A 27,820-nucleotide genomic window follows, 5' to 3' on the forward strand; every position below is an offset into this window, starting at 1 on the left:
ATGCAGATTTATCTCGGCAGCTAATTCCATGTCCAATAGTGGTGCCTCCAAGCACATCATCTCCTACAAAAAGTTATATTAGTCCTTGGATGATGCACCTACGGCAGGCATAGTCACATGTGCCAATGATGCATCTCATCCCATGAGAGGAATGGGTCAAGTGAAGTCACCTCAGTTTTGGGAGAGGAGATGCAATCACTTTTTTTAAGCTTTGAATGTTCTAGGGATAAAAAAAATTCTGATTTTCTATTTCATCCATTTCTACAAATGGCTTTAGAGTGATGACTACAAATGGCATTAGAGTGATTTTTGATGGTTATCATTGTGTTGTGTATGACTACCGGCATGAAAGATTACTGTCTTCATATTTCGGAGGAGGGATTCATCACACCACTGGGGTACACTGAGCTTCATATGCCTCACTCACTACGGATCTCCATCGGACAGTTTTGAGTATCATCACACCACCTCCGCATAGAGAGCGGCAGAGCAGAGGGGATTCCTAGGGAGCATCGCTTATGCATATTGTGCGACTGTCAGGAGGTTGAGTTGGAGGAGCATTTTATTTTCAAGTGCCCAGTGTACTACGAGATCTGAGGTCGCTACCACTGCTTCTTCAGAGACAGCTCCAGGCTCCTTTCCAGATTTCTCGCCTACCCAGATCAGAGATGCCTCACGGCCTTCATTCACGAGGGGGTCCGACACAGAGAGTACTTACTCAGGCGACGGGGCTTGGCCACATCATGAGACACCTCTTAGAGCAGGATCACAGAGTTCTTCCCATCGAGTGACATTGATCGTCCAGTCTCTAGCAGACGTGACAGAGACCTTGATAGTCGTCATAATGTGCCTCTTCACATTTGTGGCAATCAAAAACATTGCTTGGGCAGTGCGGCAGTCAAACTTCTTCTACTCCTCTGTCGATACTATGGGACTAGCAGGAGGGACTGTAGCAGTTTGATGTCTGCCTGTAGTCTGACCCGAAGAAGCTGTGCTGGATGTAGATGAGCCTACTAGCCTCATCTCATCCCCACTAACAATATCCCACAAGCCCTTACCAACTAAGATGTTCTTAAGCATGAATGACCACACAAGGCATAGTTTGGTCCATCCAGCTTGTCACCCTCGAACAAATTGCCAAAACTATCTGAAAGAATTGACATGATGCAAAATGGGACCACAAGCTGCAAATGTACTTGCAAAAAGAACTGCAAGTCCCAAAAATGCAACTGGCTACAAATGTGCTTGCAAATCCCAAACTAATACTGGCTGCAAAGGCAAAAGTACGACTGGCTGCTCAGAAATGCCACGTCCCACAGGAGTCACGGTGGCTCTGGTCTTGCGTCGAGCCTCGTCCACGAGACCGAGACGCACGGCACTCCTTGACAGGCGCCAGCGTCCCATCACCGGCTATGCACCAACCAGGGCGACATGACATACGAAGGATTCCACTCCGCTCCACTCCTTTTCTTTTCATTGTTACATCTAGATGTATTTGATTATGTATGATCAGACTTAGGATTCAGCACGAGTGATGATGCTCGTTTCAGTAGCTCCACCCTTACTGTGATTTGTATCGAGTTTTCTTTCAGTCTCATAGACCCATCGGTCTTCCGAAGACTCTAATAAAATTTCTTTCTTTCTTTCTTTCTTTCTTTCTTTCAAGGTCAATGCTCATGCCTTCACATAAAATCCTACGTCCAAGGTATAAGAGCTCTTTCTAGAAGAACTCGCTCTTAGATCCCCTCGCACGCACACGCACACACACACACACACACACATATATGTGTGTGTGTGTGTGTGTGTGTGTGTGTGTGTTGAGGGGGGGGGGGGGGGGGGGGGGGGGCTCACTTGTCGTCAACGAACTGATTGGATAATGGTCAAAGAAGCTAGAGTATTGGAAATTGGCAACCTGGCCTTTGCATGTTTGGCTTGGAATAGTGCAGTCCATCCTTGTGGCTTACATTCAATTGTATTTGCCATTGATTCTGTTCACCAAGGCAGATCTTGCTTCTTTCATGTTTGCCATTATGGAAATCTTCTGGCGTTCCAAACATGGCAGAAATACTCTCAGGCTGCTTTCAGTGCATCAACTTTGTTCTCCTAAGATGCATGGTGGTTTGAACATCATGAATATCTAGGTGCACATCCTTGCTCACAGGGGAAAAATGTTGCTGCAATTTCTGCAAGGTGATCAGCCTTGATTAGATCTCTAGTCACACATATCAGTATTTCTACCTTTGGTCACCGGCAAATCAATTACTGGGATTTCTTATTTGGTCGCATCAATGGCACTTTTCCTGGCTGCCCTTTCGTCTACCTTTGGTCACCGGCAAATCAATTACTGGGATTTCTTATTTGGTCGCATCGATGGCACTTTTCCTGGCTGCCCTTTCGTCTACAATTTGCTTCTTGATTGGAGGCACGTCCTCTCTCATTTGGAATGGCATGGTCGACAGTCTTCACTGGGTAATTCTTTGCGAGCTGAAAGCATTCACTGGTCGATAGTTTTTCAGTCTCCACTGGCTTTATAGGAACCTCGCCATTCCTACTTTGTTCTTTTAAGGGCATCACTTATGTTGCTGGTTACAGAGAAAGGCAATTCTATTTGGCGAATACATCACCCAGCCAAGTGGTGGAGAAAGAGATTACAGTAGCTTTGGGCCTACAGAACTCCTCTTCGGCAACAGGTTTTCTTCTGGCGAGTGCTTCTGGGCATTTTTCCATCAGATAGATGTTGGCTCGTAGACACATTGCTCTTGCTCGTTGCCACAGATGTTTGAGTTCTCAGGAGACTGTGCCTCATTTATTCTGGTTTTATCCATGTTCTCATGAGTTCATTGATCTTCTTCGACAGTGCCTGCGAGCGAGATTCCCGAATGTTCCTTTTGGGAAGACTTTCTAGCTCTTTGGTTTTCATCCACCCATACCGGAGTTTCATCTTTTCTTTGTTTGGGTTTGTTATTGGGCACTCTGGACTTTATGGACAGACAGGAACTGTAAAGTCTTTAGTGATCCTATATTTTCCTTGTTTGGCTTTTTTAAGCGTTCCCTGCAGCAACCCTTCTTTGATTGCTTCAAGACGCGCTGCATAGATCATGATGTATATCTAGCATACACTGAGATTTTCAGCTGATGTAATTTCGGCTGCCTCGTAATATAATCAATCAAAACTTTTCACTTTAAAAAAAAAAGTGTGTGTGTGTATATTCTTTCTCATCTGGAATGGAATGGACGGCAATCTTTGCTTGGGAATTCTTTAAGCTGAAAGCATTCACTCCTCGAAAGTCTTTCAGCCTCCCTTGGCTTTACAAGAATGTCAAGTGCACGGATTGGTATCCGACGTGTACTGGGTACACAAGACTAGCTCAAGTAGCCTGGGGAGGCTTAGAGCTAGGCAAGCTTGATTCTCGGGTTGAGTGACAAGGGTACAAACCAGTTAGAGGTCTTCGCTATTTTAGGTGCTTCGGGCCCGAGTCTATATAAGGGGCCCAAAGGTTTAGCTCTCAGAGAGCCGATGGGAGCAAGTTTCATTCCCAGGTGCTAGGTCTGTTGAGTCGCGGACGCGCACCTGCATCATAGCGTAGCCCAAAGCCCAGCAGCAGATCCCAGGCTTCACAATGCCACCTGGTGCTATGGGACACCAGGTTGGTTAGGATCTAGTTGGGAGTTCATGCCAGTAGCTCAGCTCGTGGCTTAGAGGGGACATCTCCTGATTCGGGATCACATCTCGTAGATGTCATGGTTGAGTGGTGAGCAGCCTGCTCAGTTTCCTCACTTTGGTGTATTCTTGTATTTGCTTGCACATCAAAGGTTTCAGAAGTGCTGGGGTCATGTCAATTGGTATCAGAGCCAACTCCTGAGGTAGGAACTTCTGTTGCGAGAATTTTGGACGAATTTTTCTCCAGGTATGCCCTAATTTCGAAATTCATGTTCATTACCCTGCAAGTGCTTGTTTGGTTCACCGGTTTTGGGAAGTGGTTAAGATTAGGGGAAGAAGACAGGAGAAAGCAGAGGGTGAGTGAATTCAAGGTTGAACCGAGGTGTTAGGTAAGAGAGAGAACGAGGTGTAGCTTGAAGGGCCAGAGAACGATTGCAGGGGAGAGCGATTGTAGGTGAGAAGCGCTCACAGGAGTGAAGATATGGGCTGATCGTTGGTAAGCAATGGACTGAGGCGGAGCTTCAGTTGCACCTAGGTATGGTCGGTCTAAGCAGAGACCCGGAGTATGCCATAGGCTGGAGAAGTTCGTTAGAGCAAGTCGCAGCCAAGGGGTGAGTTGTGGGGTGTGCCATGGGTGGGAGCAAGTCGCAAGCAAGGCTGTGCTAATTCGGGGGGGGTCTGAGTGCTAAAAAAAGCACCACCTCTCCAACTTAGGAGGGTGAGCTTTTTTGCTTAAAAAAAGCACCACCCCTCCAACTTAGGAGGGTGGTTTTTTTTTTTTTACAGCTGAACTCTCTAAGAGTTGCGCCCACCTATTCTGAAGCATAGTGCAGCAGCAGCTCCTCCCCTTATCATGACCCGTGCGCAAGTCTCTACCCCTCTACGCCCCTCTCGACGATTCCACTCTCAGGTACCGCCTGCTACAGATTTCCATGCAGGCCAGCAAGGAGCTCGGCTCCTGGATTCACTGCCTCCGCCAGCCCCTTCTTCTTTCGACCAGCCAGCCTCTTTCTCTCATCCCTCTCTGTTTCGTCAGATTTCCTCACTGTTCCAGTCTCCTAGTTTCGAGCCCACCTGTCCCTTCTCTTCTCTCAGCCTATTTTCTTCATCAGATTCGATTCAGTTATGGCTGATTCTCTAGACCCTGAGCTTGCGATGGGAGACCAAGATATGAACTACCATGCAGAGGATGACCAGGGTCTCTACGATGATCTAATTATAAAAAGAGCCTTCAGTGAATTCACCACTGCTCTTGATGGAAAGTTTGAGCAAGTTAACACAAATCAAACGGGGTTGACACAGCAACTCCAAGGGATTCAGACTACACTCACACTTTTGACTAACACTGTTCAGGCGCTCACGCATGTGGATGCCATGGCTTCAGTGTTAGGTCCGAACATCACTCCCGATCCTTTTCCCCGAGATCAGAAGTCTCGTACCAAGGAGGTTGTTGACACTTGGTTGCACAAGTGGCAAGTACACTTCCAGTTTCACCCTTACCTAGATGACAAGAAAATACAACTTGCAGCCGGGTTTACGTCAAGAAAGGCTTTATTGTGGTGGAAGGAACTCCAACCCAAGCCTGCAACATGGATAGAATTCGAAGGGGTCTTCAGAAAAGAGTTTCTGAAGAAGGAGGAAGATTACGATATCGTAGGCAAGCTCAAAGCCCTCGATATGTCCAAGCTGAATTTGACTTTTGAGGTTTATCTTCAGAGGTTACGGGATTTGCAGACCAGAGCTACAAAGATGGATCCAGTGACCTTCTTAGGTTTCTTTGTGGATGGTTTGCCTGACTCGTACAAGTTACAGAACAAGTGTACCACGTTGCAAGAGGCCATGAATTATGCGTGTATTTATGATGATACCATGGCTAGTGCAAAGGGAACCACAGTTGCCGACACACGTGGGAAGAACAAGAGGAAGTTCTTCCAGTCTACCACTGGTACCGGGGAGTCGAAGTCTATAGACAACGCCTCCAAGAAACATTTGACTCAAGCGAAAAATGGTCGTGCCCATTTCCTTCGTACTTTGAAGCTAAAGAAAGAGGGACGTTGCTTCATCTGCGAGGAGCAGGGCCGCACTAGGAATGATTGTCCTAAGCGCAAGAACCAGAAGCAAGCGCCAGGACCGAAGCTCCATGCGGGTCCAGGTACCAAAGCTAAGGGAGCTAATCAAGTTTTGATGACAGGTATTTCTGTAAATGTCATTACCTGCCCACTTTCTTGTAAAGCACTTTTAATACTTCGTTATTTGGTTCCCATGATCTTTTCTAAGTTTATGGAGAAGTTAGGGACCACAGAGTTCACATTCTCTTTGACCCGGGTAGCTCTCACAACTTTGTTAATTACAAACTTGTGCAGAAGATGGGGCTGTCCACGATACCTAGCGATCACACCTATGAGGTGCAGCTTTCAGCTGGGAAGCAGTTTTCGGATTGCAAGATTGAAGCGCTTTCTATCCGGATTCAAGAATACACAGCGGCTCTTACGTGCTATGTCATGCACTTGGAGCACGTGGACTTGTTAATCAGAATAGAGTGGTTTAAAACCCACGATATTCGGATTGGATGGAAGGAACATACTCTTTCTTTTTTGGATAAGGACACCCAATTTTGTATTCAGTGTGATAATATTCCCTCTTCTCAGGGACCTATTGTATCTGCGATGCAGCTTCGGAATATATTAAACACTTCTCATTATGATGTCTATCAGTGTGTTTTGATTCCGCTTTCTTCATTTATTGTCTCTGTTAATAACAAGAATGATTTAAGTGTGTTTGAACACCATGACTTGAGAACGTTGTTAGATGATTTCATGGATATATTTCCTGCTCAACTGTCGGAAGGTGCAGTAGACCATCGCATAGATTTAGTACCTGGGGCTCAACCTATTAGTGTTCCACCTTATAGGATGAGCCAGCTTGAGAAGGATGAGTTAGCTTCACAGCTACAGAATTATTTGAATATGGGCTATATTCGCCCAAGTAAATCACCTTGGGGAGCCCCTGTCCTCTTAAGAAAGAAGAAAGATACTTCATGGAGAATGTATATAGATTATGAACGATTGAATAAAGTGACAATTAAGTATCGATACCCTCTACCTCGTTCCGATGATCTAATAGACCATTTGGCCGGAGCGAAGTATTTTACTAAGATTGATTTGCGTATGGGGTATCGCCAAATCCGTATCTATGCCAAACACATAGATAGAACCGCATTCCGAACTAGGTATAGCCAATACGAGTTTCTTGTATTACCTTTTGGTTTGACCAATGCTCCTGCCATCTTCCAACAAATGATGAACGATTTATTCTGAGATTTTTTGGGCAAATTCGTTGTAGTGTTCTTAGATGACCTCCTGGTATATAGCCGAACGCTAGAGGATCACATAGGACACCTCCCGATTGTCTTAGTTATTCTAAGACAGCATAAGCTCTATGCCAAGATGAGTAAATGTGACTTCTTTATGAAGGAGATCATTTACTTAGGACACAAGATTTCTTCTGAAGGTATTAGCATTGATCTGGATCGTATCCAGAAAGTTTTAGAATGGCCTATCCCTCAAACTGTGAAACAACTTTGTTCTTTCCTAGGATTTACAGTATTTCTACCGAAGTCTGTGCGTGATTATTCACACATCACGACACCCCTAACAAACATATTGAAAGGTCGTGGACATAGGTCTACCCAACCGATCTCTTGGAATGACGCATTGAGCAAGGCTTTTGAAACCTTGAAGTTAACTCTCAAGGAAGCACCTGTTCTTGCATTACCCGATCCTACCCGGCCTTATGTTTAAGAGACCGATGCGAGTGATTTTGCGATCGGGGCAGCTTTATTCCAAGAGGGCAGACCTGTAGCTTTTAAGAGTAAGAAGCTAGACGACACCCAATATCATTGGCCCACACTAGAAAAAGAACTCTATGCAGTCGTGTATGCACTGAAGGTTTGGAGACACTACTTGTATAGTTCGAAGTTTCTTGTATTGACCGATCATCAGTCAATCAAGTATGTGTGTGATGGGTCTGAGTTGAGGGGACGGAAGGCTAGAGCTTGGTGTCAAGTACTTTCTACTAACCACAGCAAATCACAGGAGTAGCACCACAGAGTATCCTCCCACCCAAATCCTGTTGAAGCGTGAGAGCTTTCAGAGAGTCGAAATCCAAAAAAAAATCACACGTGAAAGTACATTCTCCATCTCTCACTAACTCCAATAAGCCCCATCTCCCTAGATGGATCTAGATGCCACATGTCATCATCATAGGGCCTTCCTAATGCACCTTTTCACCCCTCTCTTGGGATACTTTAATTTCCTTTGCCCCTAGGCACATTGCTTGGATTAGGCCCTCAGCCTTAGATCCACCTAGTCTAGTGCTATCAGCCCTCACCTAGGACCTTGACATTAATTCCCTCCCGATCATTTACATGAAGCGCAAACAGATATATTATAAACAGAGATCCTTTAAGGGAAATGTCGACTGATTCTTCCGATGTCATGCTACCTCGGCTAGAGCGTAACATTCCTTCCCTCTTCAGACATCAGCGTCCTCGATGATAAAGTCTGGGAATACTCTCCGCAACTGGTATACGGATTCCCAGGTAGCTTCTGATAGAGGCTGACCATGCCATGCAACCAACACCGTGGGTATCTTCCGATTTCGCACTTGCATTGTTCCTCGCTCCAGGATTCTTGTTGGTTTGCACCTTGCATTATCCTCTATCTCCTGAAACAAAACCACACCTTCGATTAGTAAGTCACCTGTATGCAAAAATTTCTTTAAACGAGAAACATGAAACACTAGGTGCACCTTGCAACCCTGTGGCCATTCTAACTTATAGGCTACCTTACCTATTCTCTTTAGAATTAACCACGGCCCATAGTATCGAGGTGATAACTTAGCACACTCTCCTGAAGTTAACGACTTCAAGTGCGAAGGAACTCTAAGAAAACTTTTTCTCCTTCCTTAAGTTCTCTTATAGACCGGTATTCATCCGCATACGCCTTTGCTCTATCCATAGCTTGGCGGATATTAGCTCTCGCAAGTGCTAGCATCTCCCGCATCTGAACCAAAAAGTTCGCGGCAATAGGTACTCTCTGAGGTATTCCAACTATAGTTGGATTCGCTGGTCTATAACCATAGTTCAGCTCAAACGGACTGAACCCTGTAGAGGAATGTTTTCTATCATTGTAGGCAAACTCTAATAACGGCAACCACTTGTCTCATGTATGTTGCCTCAATGACACATATGCCCTCAGCATATCCTCTAAAGTCTAGTTGACTCTCTCCGTCTGACCATTCGTTTCAGGATGATCCCCACTACTCATTTCCAACTCAGTCCTTAGTGTCTCAAATACCACTGTCCAAAAATGACCGGTAAACCTGACATCTCTGTCTGACACTATGGATCTAGGCAATCCATGCAGACGAAATATATGTCTAATAAACAAATCCGCCACTTGCGGGACACTAATAGACTCTCTAGTCGGAATGAAGTGAGCCGTCTTGGTTAGACGATCAACCACCACAAGGATAGAATCATAACCACCTTGTGTCGTAGGCAGCCGTACAATAAAGTCCATGGAAATGCTCTCCCACTTACTTAGTGGTATCTCCAAGGGCTGTAAAAGTCCGGGTGGCTTCACCCGCTCGACCTTGCTTACCTGACACAAAAAACACCGTGTCACATATTCATGAATATGCTTTTTCATCTTTGGCCAAAAGAAATCTCGCTTCACGAGATCATATGTCTTCTCGACTCTTGGATGTCCCGCACACGGGCTATCATGGCACTGTCGAATGACTCTCTACCTGAGATCATTCTAACTAGGTACTACAACCTTGCCATTTCTTTTCAGCATACCATCCCTTATGGTATATCTTGCATATGTTTGGCCTTTTCTGGATGCCAGGTCATCTATTTCTTCCCCGGGTCTAAACACATGAGCTTTAGGCCATAAGCTATGGACAAACTCGTCCACCTTTTGAGTTTCTCTAATCTCGGTCATAGAGCACTCTCTAATACCGTAAAACTCATATTGTGCATAATGCGAGACAACGCATCAGCAACCTTATTATCCTTCCCTCTTCGGTACCGAATTGTCAAATTAAACTCCTCCATGAGCTCTGCCCACCTAGCTTGGCGGCCCCTCAAGTCAAGCTGTTTACAAAAATGTTTCACAGTGTCATGATCCACATCCACATAAAACTCTGAACCATACAAATAATGCCTCCATGTTTTCAAAGCATGGATAACATCATACAACTCTAATTCATGAGTTGGCCAATTCCTTTGAGAGGGAGAAAGCTTCTTGCTTTCAAAGGCTACTCGCCTTCCCTCTTGAAGGAGAACTGCTCCTATCACAATGCCACTTGCATCAGTTTCTAGGAACAACGGTTTTTGGGGATCAACTATTTTCAACACCGGTCCTGTGACCACAGCTTGTTTTATAGTATTAAAACTTTCTTGTTGATTCTGTCCCCAGATAAAAGGTACTTTATCTGAGGTTAGATCAGTCAATGGCGATACTATTTCGGAATATCCTTTGATATGCCTTCGATAAAATTGGACAAATCCCAAGAATGATCGCAAAGCGGTCAGACTCTGAGGGATTGGCCAAGTCAGTATCGTAGCCACTTTCTTTGGATCCATTTCTACCCACTCTGGAGTAATTATGAATCCTAAATATTCAAGCCTAACCATACACAGTATAGTTTTCTTTTTATTTACATAAAGACTGGCTTTCCTCAAAGTACTGAACACTATTCTTAAGTGTTCACGATGCTCAGTAATACTTTTACTGAATACTAAAATATCATCAATAAAATGTACTACAAACTTTCCGATATACGGACGTAGTAAATCGTTCATAAGCATGACGAATGTAGTTGGAGCATTGGTAAGTCCGAAGGGCATTACCAAAAACTCATAATGACCAAACCTGCTTCTTAAAGCGGTTTTATGCACATCCTCGGCTCTAATCCGGATCTGATGGTACCCACACTTAAGATCTATCTTGCAGAAAATCATGGCTCCATGTAATGCATCTAGTAAATCATCAATCCGAGCCATCGCATACCTGTGCTTAACAGTGATATTATTCAATGCTCTGTAATCTATACAGAGGCGAAACGTATCATCCTTTTTCTTCCTTAATATCACTAGCGAAGCAAAAGGTGAGAAACTTGGTTGAATCTGCCCCAACTTGAGGTATTCTTCTAGTTGTCTACGCACCTCTGCCTCTTCAGTAAAACTCATTCTATATGGAGGTCTATTTACGGGGTCTGCGCCCGGGATCAGTTCAATCTTATGCTGAACATTCCGTTCTGGAGGTAACCCATAAGGTAACTCATCCCTAAAACATTCAGAGAACTCCTCTGCTATTAGATTAGCCAACTTGGCCATCTCACCACTTTGCGCAACATCAGTGTTAGCCGAAGAATCATCAACCGGCTCTACCGATGCTGTGCAAAGGAATAAAAACTCTTCTTGAGATTTTCGGATTTCCATCACGAAAACCAACGGTCCCTGAGGTACATCTTTTTCACCTCGCAAGTCATAAAGCACATCATTGATCTTGAATTGATATACGTGCTTTTTCCAATCAATGGCTGGATTCTTCCTAGAATATCACGCCATACCCAGGGCTATATCTGCATGAGCAAGCTTAGTCATTTCAAAATTAAGCTTCTCAGCATAGTCCTGAATACGAAGCTCCAACTAGGTAACCCTTTGGTCCCATACTTCAATTAAACTTCCATCTGTCATCCTGACTGAATACGCATAGTCAGATGAGTTAGTCTTTAACTTCAGCCTCTTCATGAGCTTGGAGTTAATCACATTGTGCGTTGACGCCGAGTCAAACAACACAACGACATCATGATTGGTCACTTGCCCTTTCATCTTAATTAACTCCGTATCATTAAAGGCTGTATACCTTGTTGCTGCGGGCTTAGATGAGATGTTATCAGGTGCACTCGTTACTAGCTTAGCAACAGACACACATAACAAACAAGGTACTGATCTCTGAGAAGATCCCGCTAGTTGAATCTGCATCTGTTCCCCTCTGGGACTTCCCTCCATCTCCACATCGCATTCTGAGACTACCATCTCAGCCATCCGACGATCCTTATTTCGTGGACAATCCTTCCACTGATGAGGCTGAAGGCAACCAAAACATAGGCCTTCTCTCCTCGCTTTTTCTCTTTGCTCTGGGTTTAAGGGAGACTTTGACCAAGCCCAGGCTGCCATTGGTGTTACTTTCCTCTTCACTCCAATGGTGGTACTTGATTCAGGAGTTTCAGCTAGTTTCGCCTGCTTAGCTTGACCACTCGGCTGAGAACCACTCCCTTTACTAATCCACTTCTTCTTAAACCCAGATTTCTTCTGGTACCCATACTGGGTTCCGACTTGTGCAAACCCACTTGGCCCGCTGCCCTTGGCATCTTTATAGTTCAAGGCTATGGCCATTGCATCATCCAACGTGTTCGCATACTTAGCCCGAACTACCATTTTAATCCGATCATTCAATCCAAATATGAAATCTTTCACTTGGATTGATTGAGGTAGGGGTTCATCAACCTTCATTACGCTCTCTCGAAACATATCAGTGTATTCTGCCACTGACAAATTTCTCTGACGAAGGTTTCTATACTGATCCCAAGCTCGGGATGCTTCGTCAGGAGGTAAGAAGTGTTTTCTGATTTCTCTTTTAAACCCCTCCTAGGTAGTGGATGCAATACCACCTTTTTGTTGTTTAATCCACCGATCCGCTGCCTCACTAAACATGTGGGTGGCCTCGCGGATCTTCTTGATATCATTTCTGATTTCACAAATGGCAAACGCCTCGTCCCATTTGTGTAACCAGGTCTCAATGACATCAGAACTACGGTCATTCATTCGACCAGAATACTTTTCCGGCCTATAATTGACAATATTAGGTACTTTAGCCTTTCTAGGCTCGACCGTATGGACACTAGACTCCGGTTCCATTGGAGCCTTTCCTTTCTCATCTCGAGAAGGTCTGGCAGACATACTGTGTATCACTCTTCTAAGTTCAGACTGCCCTGCATTGGCCTATAACTGTTGCGCTAATAACTGTTGCAAGGCATCCTCAAGTAATGCAATCCTGCTAGATAAGGTGTGAGCTACTGGGTCGTCCGGACTCCTGACTCACCAGGGTCCCTCCATGAAGCTCCTTCTTGTGCTACCATTCAGGTCAATGGGTGTTTTCTTTTTTTTTTTTTTTTAATAAATAAAAACACCACTAGAATACTGTATTTACAAACTGACAAAACTCAGTGTACTAGCACTCTGACACAATTCCCTATACTAGGGAATACCTGCAATCCCAAATTCACACTGACTAGGCATTTGACACATGCATAACCCAAATACCGCTTTTCCCTATACTAGGGAAATTCCTGTAAGTCAACTCTGACTAAAGCACACAGGCCTATACACAAGCATAATCTGACCTTGCTTTGAACCACAAGCCTACATACGGGCTAGCTATCCCTTCATGCAAGCTAAATATTCCATTCAAGCTAATGTTCAGAAAAAAAATAAAGTGACGAGAACAAGAGCAAATGATGTCGAAAGCCCCCTGGTCTGTTCGCTCCTGCCACCCGATTTGACACCCCTAGAGTCTTCACGTAGCGCAGATGTCCCGAAGCCTGCAGCCTCCACGTAACTCCCGGATCGCAAATGTTCTCACCTTTTGCTTCTTCTGCCAAAGCGTTGCTCTCTATTTGGAATTTGTCCCAGTCTACGAGCTGCCTACGTGACCTTGGAGGGCTCTGACTGTGAGTCCGCTAGGGAAGCAGGTCAAAATTTATTACGACCCAGTCAGTCACGTAGCCAGAGACACGTAGCCAGAGAGCGTAGGCACGGGATATACGACGGAACAGATAGCGATCGTCAACCTATCGCCTATTTTCACAAGCTCCCAGATCCTTCATAGTCTCTGCCTGCGCGTCACCCATCCACGTATCGCATCGAAGGCCTCTCGTAACACGAGCCCTGTTAAGCCCAAGCAAATATTACGAACAGTCACCTAACACACCGCAAACTCTTGCTAGCCAGTGCGGGAGGACCACCGAACAGACACTTCGTGCGCCTTCATTTCGTCGTATATCACGGGCAGCAACACCTCCAAAACTTATTGCGCAACTCTGATAGCGATCTTGTCAATTCGACTACGTCACGCTGTCCTGATCGTCGATTACGTTTCATCCGATTACACAGATCCCGTCTCTTGGTATCGCTTCAGATTACACTGTCCTCGCCAGTAGCCTGCCCTGTAACTTCAAATCGTTGTATGAAATGCGATACCCTAGCCTGCGCTGTAACTTCAGATCGTTGTCTGTATTCGTGCTTTCTGCCAGCTCATTCTCTTCCAACGCAAACCCCTCGTTCAACCTGAGAGCTCTGATACCAAATGTCAAGTACCTTCTACTAACCACAGTAGATCACGGTAGTAGTACCACACAGTATCCTCCCAGCCAAATCCCGTTGAAGCGTGAGAGCTCTCAGAGAGTCGAAATCCAAAAACAAATCACACGTGAAAGTACGTTCTCCATCTCTCACTAACTCCAACAAGCCCCATCTCCCTAGATGGATCTAGATGCCACACGTAATCATCATAGGGCCTTCCTAATGCATCTTTTCACCCCTCTCTTGGAATACTTTAATTTCCTTTGCCCCTAGGCACATTTCTTGCATTAGGCCCTCAGCCCTAGATCCACCTAGTCTGGTGCTATCATCCCTCACCTAGGACCTTGACATTAATTCCCTCCCGATCATTTACATGAAGCGCAAACAAATATATTACAAACAGAGATCCTTTAAGGGAAATGTCAACTGATTCTTCCGAGGTCATGCTACCTCAGCTAGAGCGTAACACTTGGGGCCCGAGTCTATGTAAGGGACCTAGAGGTTCACTTCTCATAGAGCCGATGGGAGCAAGTTTTGTTCCCAGGTGCTAGGTCTGATCCTGGATTGAGTCACGGACGCGCGCCTGCATCATAGCATAGCCCAAGGCCCACAGCGCCACCTGGTGGTATGGGACACCAGGCTAGTTAGGATCTGGTTGGGAGTTCGTGCCAGTAGCTCAGCTCGTGGCTCGGAGGGGACATGTCGTGATTCGGGATCACATCTCGTAGATGTCATGGTTGGGTGGTGAGCAGCCTGCTCAGTTTCCTCACCTTGGTGTGTTCTTGTGTTTGCTTGCAGATCAGAGGTTTCAGGAGTGCTGGGGTCATGTCAAAGAACCTCGACGTTCCTACTTTGTCTGGTTTAAAGGCATCACCTCGGTTGCTGATGTTATAGATGATGCAGGTATTGTGCTCCCCTTTTCTTTAGCAGCCACTACATATGGATTGGGCTCTCATTATCGTCCTTTCGTGACAAATTACTTCTATGCTTTCGCCTTTTGTTCCGATTCCTCCTTTGGAACTCTAGGACCGGCTGGAAGATTGAACTTTGACTTCTCCAGGGTCCTCTTCTCATCCTTTGAGGCTATCTCTGATTACTGTACCTGCATTGTATAAAATCCTTTTGCCTCAACCTTGGGTTTCAGAGAGAGGTGATTCTGTTTGGCGAATGCATCGCCCAACCAAGTGGTGTAGGAAAAGATTACATCAACTTTGGGCCTAAAGTACCGCTTCGGCAACAGGTTTTCTTTTGGCGAGTTCTTTTTTCCATCTGGACAACTATTAGCTCATCGACACATTGCTCCTGCACTTTGCCACAGATGTTCTGCTTCTTCGGAGACTGTGCCTCACTTGTTTTGGCATTGTCCGTGCTCTCATGCGTTTTTTGATCTACTTCGACAGCGCCTAGGAGCGAGATTCCCATCTGTTCCATTTGGGAAGTTCTTTTGGCTATTTGGGTTTCATCCATCCAGACTGGAGTTTCATCTTTTCTTCGTTTGGGTTCACTACTGGTGGGCACTATGAACTTTATGGACATATAGGAATTGTAAAGTCTTTGGTGATCCTACTTTCTCTCTCTTTGGCTTTTTTAGGCGTTCTCTGCAGCAATCTTTTTTTGATTGCTTGCGGACCCGCTGCATAGATCATGAGGTCTTTTTGGCATATACTAAAATTTTCAGTTGATGTTATTGTAGCACCTTATTTTGAGGTTGCTACTCATATAATATAATCAGTGAAAGATTTCACCCCCAAAAAAAAGTGTGTATTCATCATGTTCTCGTGAGTTCATTGATCATTTCTGCGAGCAAGATTCCCGACTAGTACTTTTGGGAAGTCTTTCTGGCTCTTTGGTTTTCATCCACCTAGAGCGGAGTTTCATCTTTTCTTTGTTTGGGTTCGTTATTGGGCACTCTGGACTTTAAAGTCTTTGGTGATCCCATATTTTCGTTGGTGTAAAGTCTTTGGTGATCCCATATTTTCCTTGTTTGGCTTTTTGAAGCGTTCTCTGCAACAATCCTTCTTTGATTGCTTGCAGACGCACTGCATAGATCATGATGTATATCTAGCATACACTGAGATTTTCAATTGATGTAATTTCGGTTGCCTCATTTTCAAGTTGCTACTGTTGTGATATAATCAACCAAGGGTGTGTGTGTGTGTGTGTGTGTGTGTGTGTGTGTGTGTGTGTGTGTGTGTGTAAAAGTGTGTGTGTGTGTGTGTGTGTGTGTCCAGATTTCAGCTGATGTAATTTCGGCTGCCTCATTTTCAGGTTGCTACTTTTGTGATATAATCAACTATATTGCAGCCATTTGTTCCTGTCCCTCCGGTGTTTGTATAGGACAAATTACTGGACTGGAATCTCACTTCCTTGTCTCCTGCTACCTGTTCACTTTCAATGCATAATTTGACATCCTCGATGGTCTACAGATTTCTTCTTCCACCACCATGGATTGATAAGCATGCCAACACTCTTTGGAAGTTGGATAGGCCTTTATCTTGGTGGCAATCAAAACTCAAGAAAATTTGGAAAGCTAAACTGCCATTGAAACAGAGGCTTTTCTTTTGGAGATGTATAGTGGGAGCTTTTTCCATTGGGGTGAAATTGAAAGCACGTCGTATTGCTTCCCCTTCCTGCCCCCGTTGCTCTCATCACAGCGAGACAGTTCTCCATTTGTTATGGTCTTGCCCGCACTCTCAGATATTGATCACTCGTGTCTCTCATTTGCTACGGCTTCGGTTTCCCTCTATCAGATTCGGGAAACTTTTCTGGATGTTTGGATGCTTCTCATCTCAGATGTCTCCATTCCTCCTTTTCTTTCACTGGGCTCGTTTTTGGGTACTATGGACTATTTGGACACAGAGATTGCATTTTAGGATGGGACAACAGTTTCCTCAGGCATATACTTTCTTCGGAATGTCCCTCAAGCAATCTTTATATGATAGTTATGCTACGAGGGACTTGGATGCTACTAGCCTTGAAGTGTTTTCTCACTGTTTTTGAGTTCTTCCATTAGGCTCTCTTTTGGAGTCTAATGTCATGTACATTGATTTCATGTTAATTTTATAGCTACTAGTATCCAGAGAGCAGCAATGGAGAGCTCGTCTCCTCCCTCCTCCCTGCCTGTACCTATGTCTGTCCCTCAGCCCGCTGATGTACCCTGTCCGTACACCCGTGCACCCTCTGCAAATCTGTTCGTACCCAGCCCGCTCCAAGCTGCAACCTCCTGCACGGCTTTCGTACAAATCTTGCAGCCTCCCATACCTGTTTTGCAGCCAGCCATACTAGTTTCGCAGCACCTTGTTTATACTTCGGCTGAGCCTCTTCTTTCTCTGCCTTCATCCGTACCCTGCCTGCATGCGGGACGAACTGTACAGCCGTCCGTACAGTCTGTACGGTCGCCCATACAGGCTGTACGGAAGTCCGTACCTCTTCACATTGCTGTTTCGCCTTTCCATACGCAAAACCCTTTGCCAGTACAGCTTTTGGATATTTCTTTTGTACAGCCGGTCCTTTCTCTACAGCAGCCAACTTCTTCCCGGTCTTTCCTTGATGTTGCTTCAACCGATTCTCCTTCTATCTTCTCCGTTTCAGCTCCTCCTTCTGGCTCTTCTCCTCCTGCACGTGTCTTTGTTCGAGAGTGTCTGGGCTCCTTCATGCTCTTTCAAATCGGCGAAGCTTGATCTCGCAGATGGCCCTTCTTCTTCCCTTCAGCTGGATCTTCTACGCCAATTATGTTCAGCCTCTATTACGGATGTTCCTTCATCGGGTTCCCCCTTTGTTTGTTCTTTGGATTCTACCCTTCTAGTTTCAGGTCTTCGACAGGCTCAACAGTTTGGGGTCTGTCTCTACTTTATGGGCAGAGTTCTTTCTGCAGCTCATTTTCGTCGGTGGGCTGAAGCAGTAGTGGGTTCAGATTGTATTTCCTCCTTTGTCTTTCTAGGCAAAGGGTTTTAACTTTTATTATGCCCACTGTTCTTCAACTGATGTGGTGGAGCGACTTGTCAGTCGTGCTGGTGTTCTTGGGGCTGGTTTCTTTGCTTATCTGATGCCCTGGGATCCACTTTTCGATCCATCTGCTACCCTTCAGATACACTGTCCAGTTTGGATTACTCTCAGCGCTGCCAGTGCCTCTTCTTCAGCATCTTCCTACTCTTGCAGCACTTTTGGGGAGGCCTCTTCATGTTCCGCGACAAGAGTTCTTGCAAGCTTCCCGTGATGTTCCCCTTTGCGTTTTGTGGGATAGGATGCAGCCCGTGCCATCTAATCTGGATCTTGATTTGGAATTTGCCCATCCGATGCGCATCAGGCTACACTTTGCATCTTTGCCCACTCCATGTTATCGGTGCTGACAGGTTGGTCATTTTGCACGTGATTGTCCTTCTACATCCAAGACCACTCCTCCTGCTCCTTCAACTGCTGTCAAGGTTATTCTCCCTTCTCCTCCGGTTTCTACTATGGCTTCATTGGAGAAGCCTTCTTCTACTGCTCCGAAGCACTACTGGAGGAAGGTAGAAAAATCACAGGCCAATCTTTCTCTTGCTGAAGAAGCTCAGGATCGCACCCCTGTTGACCACCAACAGTCTCCTTCTCCTCAGGATATGGATGTGCCCCTTGCAGAGGGGATTTTACAGGATGATCCGCATGCTCTCTCTCAAGTTGCTATCCCGACCGAAGCTGACATGATGAGTCCTGATTTATCTGATGCAGCTCTTTTGTCAGATGCTCCTTCTTCAAAGAGTACAGATATTGATCCAGTTCCTATGTCTGTGAAGACTGTGCCACAGTCTCTTTCTGTTTAGGATGCAGATGTTTCTTTTTCTTTGGAGTCTTTTCATCCTATGTTGCAACAGGTTTTTGACCCTGTGATTCAAAAATTCCGGCTTCCAAGAAGAATCACAAGGGCAAGAAACAGGTGGTTTTTTTTTATGGTGCAGTCTCTTCACTGCATCAATTTTTACAAAGCAACAATCTGAAACTGGAGGATGTTGTGTTTGATCGTCCTCCAGTTTGATCTTGTAACATTTTACTTACCTACCTCATGACTTTTGCTCTGAGGCTTTACTTGTAAATTTTTTCCTTGTACTTATTGGTGGGTTTTTACCTCTTTTTGGGGTTTCCCACACAGAAATGAAATCTGTGTGCGCGCCCGCGTGCAGTTTCTCATCAATGCCACTAGGTATGTAGAAGCGCACTCCGGTACCGAGTCTAGCGCACTATGATAGGATTTTTTAGCCCAAGACCTTCCATTAGTCACAGGACTATCTCATTAGTAAAGTCATTCATCCGGAGATGTAGCCGTTCTTCCAATTCCTCTCAGAGTATATCGGGCTTAAAAAGAGCACATGATACATCTCCAAGGCATATATGGTGAAGGCCCTTGCACTGTACGAAGACAAGGTGCAGATTGACTGGCTCAAGGTCTTCAAGAAGGATCTCAACAATCAAATCGCGCAAGTTTGTCTAAGCTCACTATATAAACTCAGACCACACCTGTGCATGATACAACATGGATTGATCTTTGGAGCGATTGCATGGCTGGAGGCTCGTTGTAAAACCATATAGAAACAATGAGACACAAATGTAGTTGTTTATTCATAGAGTGGTTACATATATAGGCAACTGCCTCCATGTAGGTAGATCCCAGATCCACAATCATCTCCTATATTATCTCAATCAATCACTCCCTATGATCACTCACTCATCACACCTACCTGACGCACCTAACTAGAACCTTCTAGCACACCTACACTCACACAGTTCTTGCATAGGACTCCACTCCCATAGGCGCACATACACACACATCAATTTGCCCCTTCATTCCCCCTCACAAATTGATGACCTCATCCCTTAGCAGTAATACATGGGATGCTCCATAGATTGCCCACTATCATGTGGCAACACTCATGGCCCCAACCTGTGACTCACTCATAGGATTCTTGGTTTACAACTGGGAGATGGACACTGACTATGCATGTATAGCCCAATGAGTCCAACAAGGAAAAATCTCAAAAGACTAACACTCATTTAAGGATGGACTATCCATGGCAAAGAACCATTATTGCCCTCACACACACATAACTTAGAAAACATATGGATCCTTACCCTTGTCAGATTTGACTTGGGTGTTGTAAGCAGTGAGAGCTTGAGTTTTGACATTCTCTGGTTCTTCTTCTTCTTCAGTTTCTGCTTCCTCAACAAGATTGGTTGAACATCTCTTCTTGGCATAACATTCCTTTTCAAAGTATCCAGGTTTGCCACAAAAGTTACATTTCATTTTGCTCTTTCCCTTAAAGTTGCTTAAGTTGCTTCTGGCAAAATATGCCCCTTCTTTGTAATATGCCCCTTCTTTGTAATCACTTCTTTGTTTGATCTTTCTCTTCTCTTCCAAGAGTAGACTTATCTCTGGAATATTGGTGAGTGTGGTTATAATAGTGCCATATTCTTCAGTGAGACTTCTAAGTAAAATAGCAATTACAATATCTTCATCAAGATTAAACTTGATGCCAGATAACTGTGTCAAAATGCTCTTCATTGAATTTAGATGTGAAGAGATGGACTCCCCCCTATCCAATTTTAAGTCAAAGAACTTGATAAGCAAGCTATACTTAGAGCATCTTCCCTGTGCTCCAAACACATGCTCAAGATGAGTCGGGGTGGAGGGGCTGGAAACTCCCCTGACAGGGCCAAGTGAAATAGGAGCCAACCAGGGTCTGAACCGACCCTGTAACAGGCCAACCAAAACTGCAACAAACCTGACTAGTCTGTAGAAGTGCCACCCTGTATTCAACTCCTGCCAGGCCTCTAAACAGGCCCTGGATCTGCCTTCAAAAAAGTGCACTAATCCTATGGCACTGCCACAAATCCGCTGCTGTCTGCAGCTCCTTCCCAGCTTGGCACAGCCCTAATGGGGCCCACACCAGCCTCCACTGCCCAAATTTTACCCGTAACATTAGCAGTCTCACATCTATCAATGTGATGAATATAGGAATCACTCAGACCAAGAGCAGTTATAGCAAGATCTTTTTCATCTTTTGGAAGCCATGAAGCTTCTCCTTCTCTAGTTATAGGTTTAGTTTCTTTGCCATTTGCTACCTTCCATATTCCCTTTTTCATGAGAATAAACTTCAGCTTTGTTTGCCAAGTGTGGAACCCCTCTCCTTCAAACTTATCTATTTTCAGTTTGGAAGCCATTTAGGAAGGTCTTACCAAATTAATGGCAGTGTCTAATCCCTTTACAAAAGGTCAATCTTTCTGAACAAAAAAATCACCTTTACCATATAGATGCAAATTGCAAGATAAGAATTCTGAAAAACCTAATTGTTTGGCATAATCATAACCAGTTGGCTTCTCCCACAACCTCTTAACTGGAGTCTTCTTCACCTTGTACTTTGTCTTTGTAACCAAGCTCTGATACCACGTGTAAAACCATATAGAAACAATGAGACACAAATGTAGTTGTTTATTCATAGAGTGGTTACATATATAGGCAACTGTCTCCATGTAGGTAGATCCCAAATCCACAATCATCTCCCTGATTATCTCAATCAATCACCTCCTATGATCACTCACTCATCACACAACCTGACACACCTAACTAGAACCTTCTAGCACACCTACACTCACACACTTCTTGCATAGGACTCCACTCCCTCCCATAGGCACACACACACACACATCAATTTGCCCCTTCACTCCTCAACTATAAGGGTAGGTACTATTGTTGATGGATGTGGCCAGTGGATCGGGAGTGGCTGGTGGATTGGGGTCGGGTTCCGGTTCCAAAGCTTACAGACCTAGTAAGGGGCTCTAGATGTTCCCCATCCTTTGGCTCTAAGGTGAAATAACAGAAGCACCATTGCATCTCAATAGGCAAAGAAGCAGAAATAGAGGACTCGCTAACAGTTCCATTGTATTTTATGTCATTTCATGACAGGAGGTGACAAAACCCTACAAGAAATAGAGGACTCACTAACAGTTCAAGCAACCCTTGAACAAAATCAAGGCTGACTGTGAACATTAAGACTATATTTTCCTCTTCAAAACAAGGGAATGAGAAGAGGGGGTTGCTCCACCATAAAAGGCATCCCAAACGCACAAAAAGCATCATAAAATCAAGAAAACCCTTGCAAGAAGGTTGCAATTGCTTGCTTACAACGAAACCACATTTCATGTTATGAGGTGCAGCCATAAACAAGAGATTCAAAAGGATAAAAACTGAGTATCGTGATAGATGCCTAGATATGCAAGAAAAAGGAAACCAGGGATATGATAGAGGAACAAACCTGCTCAATTCTATAAAAAGGAGCCAAATGTCCATCAAAGAACTCCTTTTCGGATGCTGCCTTACTACCAGGACTGACCCAAAGCTGCAAAATTCAAAACGAAACACCTCCCACCCCAAAAGAAAACCCATGGCACACCACACACACCAAAAAAAAGGATAAGAGAATTACTTTAAAAGCATTAAAAATGTCAACATCAACAAAACCATTGATTCCTCCAATTTTCAATGAAGTTTGCAGAACATGTTGGTTACATCTTTTTGAAGGCTGATAAAAGACCTAAAAAATTTCAGATTTTTTAAAATAAAGGAGCAGAAAATTATTATGGTGTGGCAATGTACAGAAGAGATAGCAGACTACCAGAAAGAGTCCATTGGAAAACAGCAGGCATACAAATAAGAAAATTTATTATGAGTATACAAAAAACAGCAATTATTATGAGTATTAAAAAAAACAGACACAGCTAGAATGAGTGTTCATATTTATAACTGCCATAATCAATAACAAGGGATATCCTTACCTTCTCAGGATCAGTTTCAACCCTCAAAAAGATTAAGCCCAAGCACAATAGGAACACAATCGCTCCTACAATGGATAGGACAAACCCTGGATTCCTTGCAACCCAGATACCTTGCGACCTGCACAGCGAAGGAAGCATAAGAAAGAAGCAAACAATAAGAACATCGGCACGAGACACATTTTATTCATATTTAGATCTAAATTCACTTATTTAACTATATCTATACCTATCTATGTGCATACATACATAAAGAGATACAATACATGTATTCATGTGGTTGGCCTCCAATGACAGCAGTGGCAGATGGATGGTCATACAATGTAATGTCAATGGTGATATTCTTGAGTTTGCATCAGTTTATGCCTCCCAGACCTCTGCCCTTAGGGCTTCTTTATGGGATTCTTTAAGCAAATATCCATGGAGATCTAATGCATTTATCTGTGAAGATTTTAACAATTCCCCTCTGCCGAAAGATAACACCACTTCAAGATCTCATATGCTATCATCAGAAAGGCAGAAATGGGATAGCATGCTTCTTTCTGTGCAGGCTGAAGATTTATGGCTGCTTCTCCAAGGGTCAATGCCTGGATATACTTTTCATCATAATGCATTCACTACGTACTGGGCAAGGCTTGACAGATGGTATTTGTTTTACCCACAACAATATGCAGATTTTAGCCCTCATCTCCTCATAGATTTCTCATTGGGCTTGTCAGATCATGCCCCATTATGGATGAATCTGCAACTTGGTATGCCACTGGATGATTTGCCACCTCTTTCCAGTAGATTACTGCATGTTAATCAAGCTTATCTCCGACATCAATATTTCCAGCAAATGATCAAACTTGCAATTCATCCCTTGCCTTTGCATGCCCAGGAGGACATGGATTATGCTTGGGACAGTTTCGTCTCTCGTATACAGAATGTCATTAGGGAGTATGGAAACTGGCATATGACTAAATGGAGGAATGAGGTTAAATGGGCAAAAAGGACAGCACAACAATTGACTGAATTTTCACATTTCAGGCCTCTCTCTGAATCAAAAAACGATTCCCTTTCACATGCTCGGATCAAACTGAATGCTAATGATCAGAGGAAATTGCACAAATGGCAGATTAGAGCAAGAATGAAGCCTCTCATGGATAAGGGCTGCTCATCAAAAGCCTTCTTCCAGGGCCTGCATGCTACTCGAAAGAAAAACTCATGTCTAAGGGTAAGCAAGATAGATGGCTCTTGGACGCACTCTATCTCTGATCTCCAAGATGAATGCCAAAATTATTTCCAGAAATTGTTCTCTGCTCCTGGTTCCCCATCAAATCAAGTGACGAATGCAAGGATTGAATTTCTTCAATATGTTTCTGAGATAGTGGAAATGGATGATGCACTTACATTGGAGAGACCTTTTACTGACACAGAACTTGATAATGCATTGTCCCACCTCAGCAAATACAAGTCCCCTAGTTGGGATGGTCTTACGGTGGAATTTTATATTTCTTTTTGGGATGATTTGAAAGATGTCCTTTTGCAAATGATCAATGTTGCCTGGCAAGAAAATCACTTGCCGCCCCTTTGGAAGCATGGCATAATCAAACTTGTGCCCAAAAACATCTATGTGACCATATGTCAGATTGGAGGCCTATTACTTTGATGCCTGTAGTTTACAAACTCATTGCCAAAATGATTGTGTATAGGCTTCACGGGATATTGAATGCGGGCTTTCATCCTCATCAGTATGGGTTTGTGCCGCGAAGACAAATCCATGACAATATCTCAAATGCATTGACCGCAATTGAATATGCTAAGTACTCGCATCAAGATGTGCTCATATTGCAGGTAGATATTGCTAAGGCATTTGACACTGTTCAATGGGATTTTATCTCTCAAATCATGACAAAGTTGGGCTTTGGTCCCAAGACAGCAAATGCAGTTTATTGGCTTTATTCTGGCTCTACTTCTCAGTGCATTCTTGGGGGTCATCTATCTCGGTCATGGACATTGGGGAGATCAGTTAGACAAGGCTGCCCTCTTAGTGCTCTCTTCTATGCTATTGCGACCCATCCCCTCTTGATGTATCTTGATCATCTTACAAACACAGGACAGATGACTGGGATTAAAATCCCTGGGGCTGCATCTTTTTTGGCACAAGCATATGCTGATGATTCCTTCTTTATGCCACAAAATTCTCCCCGGGAAGTTCACATGCTTATGACCACACTATCATTGTATGGATTAGCAGCGGGATTGCATGTCAATTTTGACAAATCTAAATTGCTTCCCCTGAAACAATATGACTGGCATTCTATTCTCTCGCCAAGTCAGGTGGTGCACTCCAAAGATGTAGTTAGGCATTTGGGATATCCTATAGGATGGCATATCACCAGGAAGCAGCAGTTAAAATGGATCTTCCAAAGACTTCAACATAAACTGGAATATTGGAAAATTTCTACTTGGCCACTTCATGTCAGGCTCAGAATAGTACAGTCCATTGTAATGTCCTATGTTCAGTTCTTTTTGCCTTTGTTACATTGGTCCCCCAGAGATATTTCAGCCTTTATGTCTCAAGCTATGGAGCTGTTATGGAGGACAAAAACTGCTGTGAAAGCATTGAGACTGATGAAGATGGAAATGGTGTGCTCTCCTAGGATGCATGGTGGACTTAATGTTCTCAATATAAGATATCATGTACTTGCAAGGAAGGCGGCTATGCTCCATACTTTTTCCGTCAACAACAGCCATGGACTTGTATGATGGCATCCATGTGTGTCAACATGAGGACATCGGCATATGGCCATTGGACTACTAATCATTGGGAGGTTGTCATTGGGAGATTTGTAGGGAAGATACCTGGCTGTCCTTTCTCTACTGCTCTGATCCTTGACTGGAAACAAGTACTTTCTAAGGTCAAATGGGCTCCCAATAACTGCTCGGGGACAAACTCAATGAGGAAAGAAAGTATTCATTGGAGTGCCATCTTTGACATTCCACTTGCTTTACAGGAACCTGTTCGGGCATATAATCTCATGAAATTGGGAATTAGATACATAAATGATGTGGTAGATGATCAGGGCTATGTCTTATCTTTTCCTCAGGCCACTGCTTCCTATGCATTGGGAATGCATCATAGGTCGATATGGAAGAAAATTGCTGATTTGTTACATCCTCTTCTACTTGTTCCTCATGTGGCTGGCACAGACAGGCTTATGGATTGGCAATTGCAACCCTCTGCTACATGCTCTCATCCTGTTCCTCTGCCTGTCTTGACCTCCATCAAAGCCTACAAGCTTCTTCAGCCTACTCCATGGATTCAGCAATATGCTAATACTCTGTGGCATATCAGGAAGCCCCTTTCATGGTGGCAGAAGAATCTCCGGATATTATGGAAGTGTAAAATGCCTTTGAAACAAAGACTTTCTTTGGAGATGCATGACCGGCACTTTGTCAGTGGGAATCACACTTGCCAAACGTCACATTGCACCATCCACATGTTTACGATGTCGAGCTCCTTCAGAGATTGTCCCTGATTTGCTTTGGCATTGTCCGTGTACTAAGAACATCCTTGGAAGAATTTCAGATCATCTTCGGCTCCGTTTCCCGAGCCAAAGATTTAGGAAACATTTTTGGTTATTTGGAAAATTTATGAGGTCTTTGTCTCACTATTCACTATTTCTCTCATGGGTCAGATATTGGGCTCTTTGGACAATCTGGAGTGAGCATAATTTGGCATTCTTGGGTCGCCACATTCACAAGTCATATGAATCTTTCCGAGCCTCATTGCGGCAATCCTTATATGATGCCTGCCATGAGGGTGATATCCATGCTTCTTGCATAGAGCTTTTCTTTTTATGTTTCTAATCTTTGGGATACTCTCCATTTTGGAGACTTTCCATCTTGTAAATTCATGAGAATATAAATACACTGGATTTTACTAAAAAAAAAGTGTGTGTGTACTCAAAGAGACGGGCTTATGGATTGGCAATTGCAACCCTCTACTACATGCACTCATCCTGTTCCTCTTCTTGCCTTGACCTCCATCAAAGCCTACAGACTTCTTCAGCCTGCTCCATGGATTCAACAATATGCTAATTCTCTGTGGCATATAAGGAAGCCCCTCTCATGGTGGCGGAAGAATCTCCGGATATTATGGAAGTGTAAAATGCCATTGAAACAAAGACTTTTTCTTTGGAGATGTATGACAGGCACATTGTCAGTGGGAGTCACACTTGCCAAACGTCGCATTGCACCATCCACATGTTTAAGATGTCAGGCTCCTTTAGAGACTGTTCTTCATTTGCTTTGGCACTGCCCATGTTCTAGGAACCTCCTCGGGAGGGAGAATTTCACATCATCTTCGGCTCCGTTTCAGGAGTCACAGATTTGGGAAACATTTCTGGCTCTTTGGCAGATTTATGAGGTCTTTGTCTCAATACTCACTATTTCTCTCTTGGGTGAGATATTGGGCTCTTTGGACAATCTGGAGTGAAGCATAATTTGGCATACTTGGGTCGGTAGATTCACAAGTCATATGAATCATTCCGAGCCTCATTGCGACAATCCTTATATGATGCCTGCCATGAGGGTGATATGGATGCTTCTTGCATAGAGCTTTTCTTTTTATGTTTCTGATCTTTGGGATACTCTCCATTTCGGAGACCTCCCATCATGTAAATTTATGAGCATATAAATATACTCCACTGGATATTACTTTTAAAAAAAGTGTATGTGTGTTTCTGATCTTTGGGATACTCTCCATTTCAAAGACCTCCCATCATGTAAATTTATGAGCATATAAATATACTGCACTGGATATTACCAAAAAAAAAAAGTGTGTGTGCTCAAAGATTCCACAAAAAAATGTGTGTGTGTGTGTGTGTGTGTGTGTGTGTGTGTGTGTGTGTGTGTGTAGTGTGTGTGTGGTGTGCGAT

At 44.0% G+C, this 27,820-nt stretch overlaps 1 protein-coding gene across 2 annotated transcripts in view; it reads right to left on the bottom strand.

The window, feature by feature from the left end:
• LOC147899223 (uncharacterized) overlaps positions 1–27,820 on the bottom strand; it is a 182,350-nt gene that overhangs the window by 76,301 nt on the left and 78,229 nt on the right. For both annotated transcript variants that reach the window (XM_087377635.1, XM_087377636.1), the window contains 2 exons: positions 22,899–23,016; positions 22,379–22,462 (listed from right to left, as the gene is read on the bottom strand). In XM_087377635.1, coding sequence (XP_087233761.1) covers positions 22,379–22,462; positions 22,899–23,016 — 202 coding nt within the window. The remainder of the gene's footprint in view (positions 1–22,378; positions 22,463–22,898; positions 23,017–27,820) is intronic.

The sequence above is a fragment of the Dipteris shenzhenensis genome, chromosome 8 (genome assembly GCF_047967505.1).
Source record: "Dipteris shenzhenensis isolate YYH24624 ecotype China chromosome 8, Dip_SZ_1.0, whole genome shotgun sequence".
NCBI classification, from domain to species: Eukaryota; Viridiplantae; Streptophyta; class Polypodiopsida; order Gleicheniales; family Dipteridaceae; genus Dipteris; species Dipteris shenzhenensis.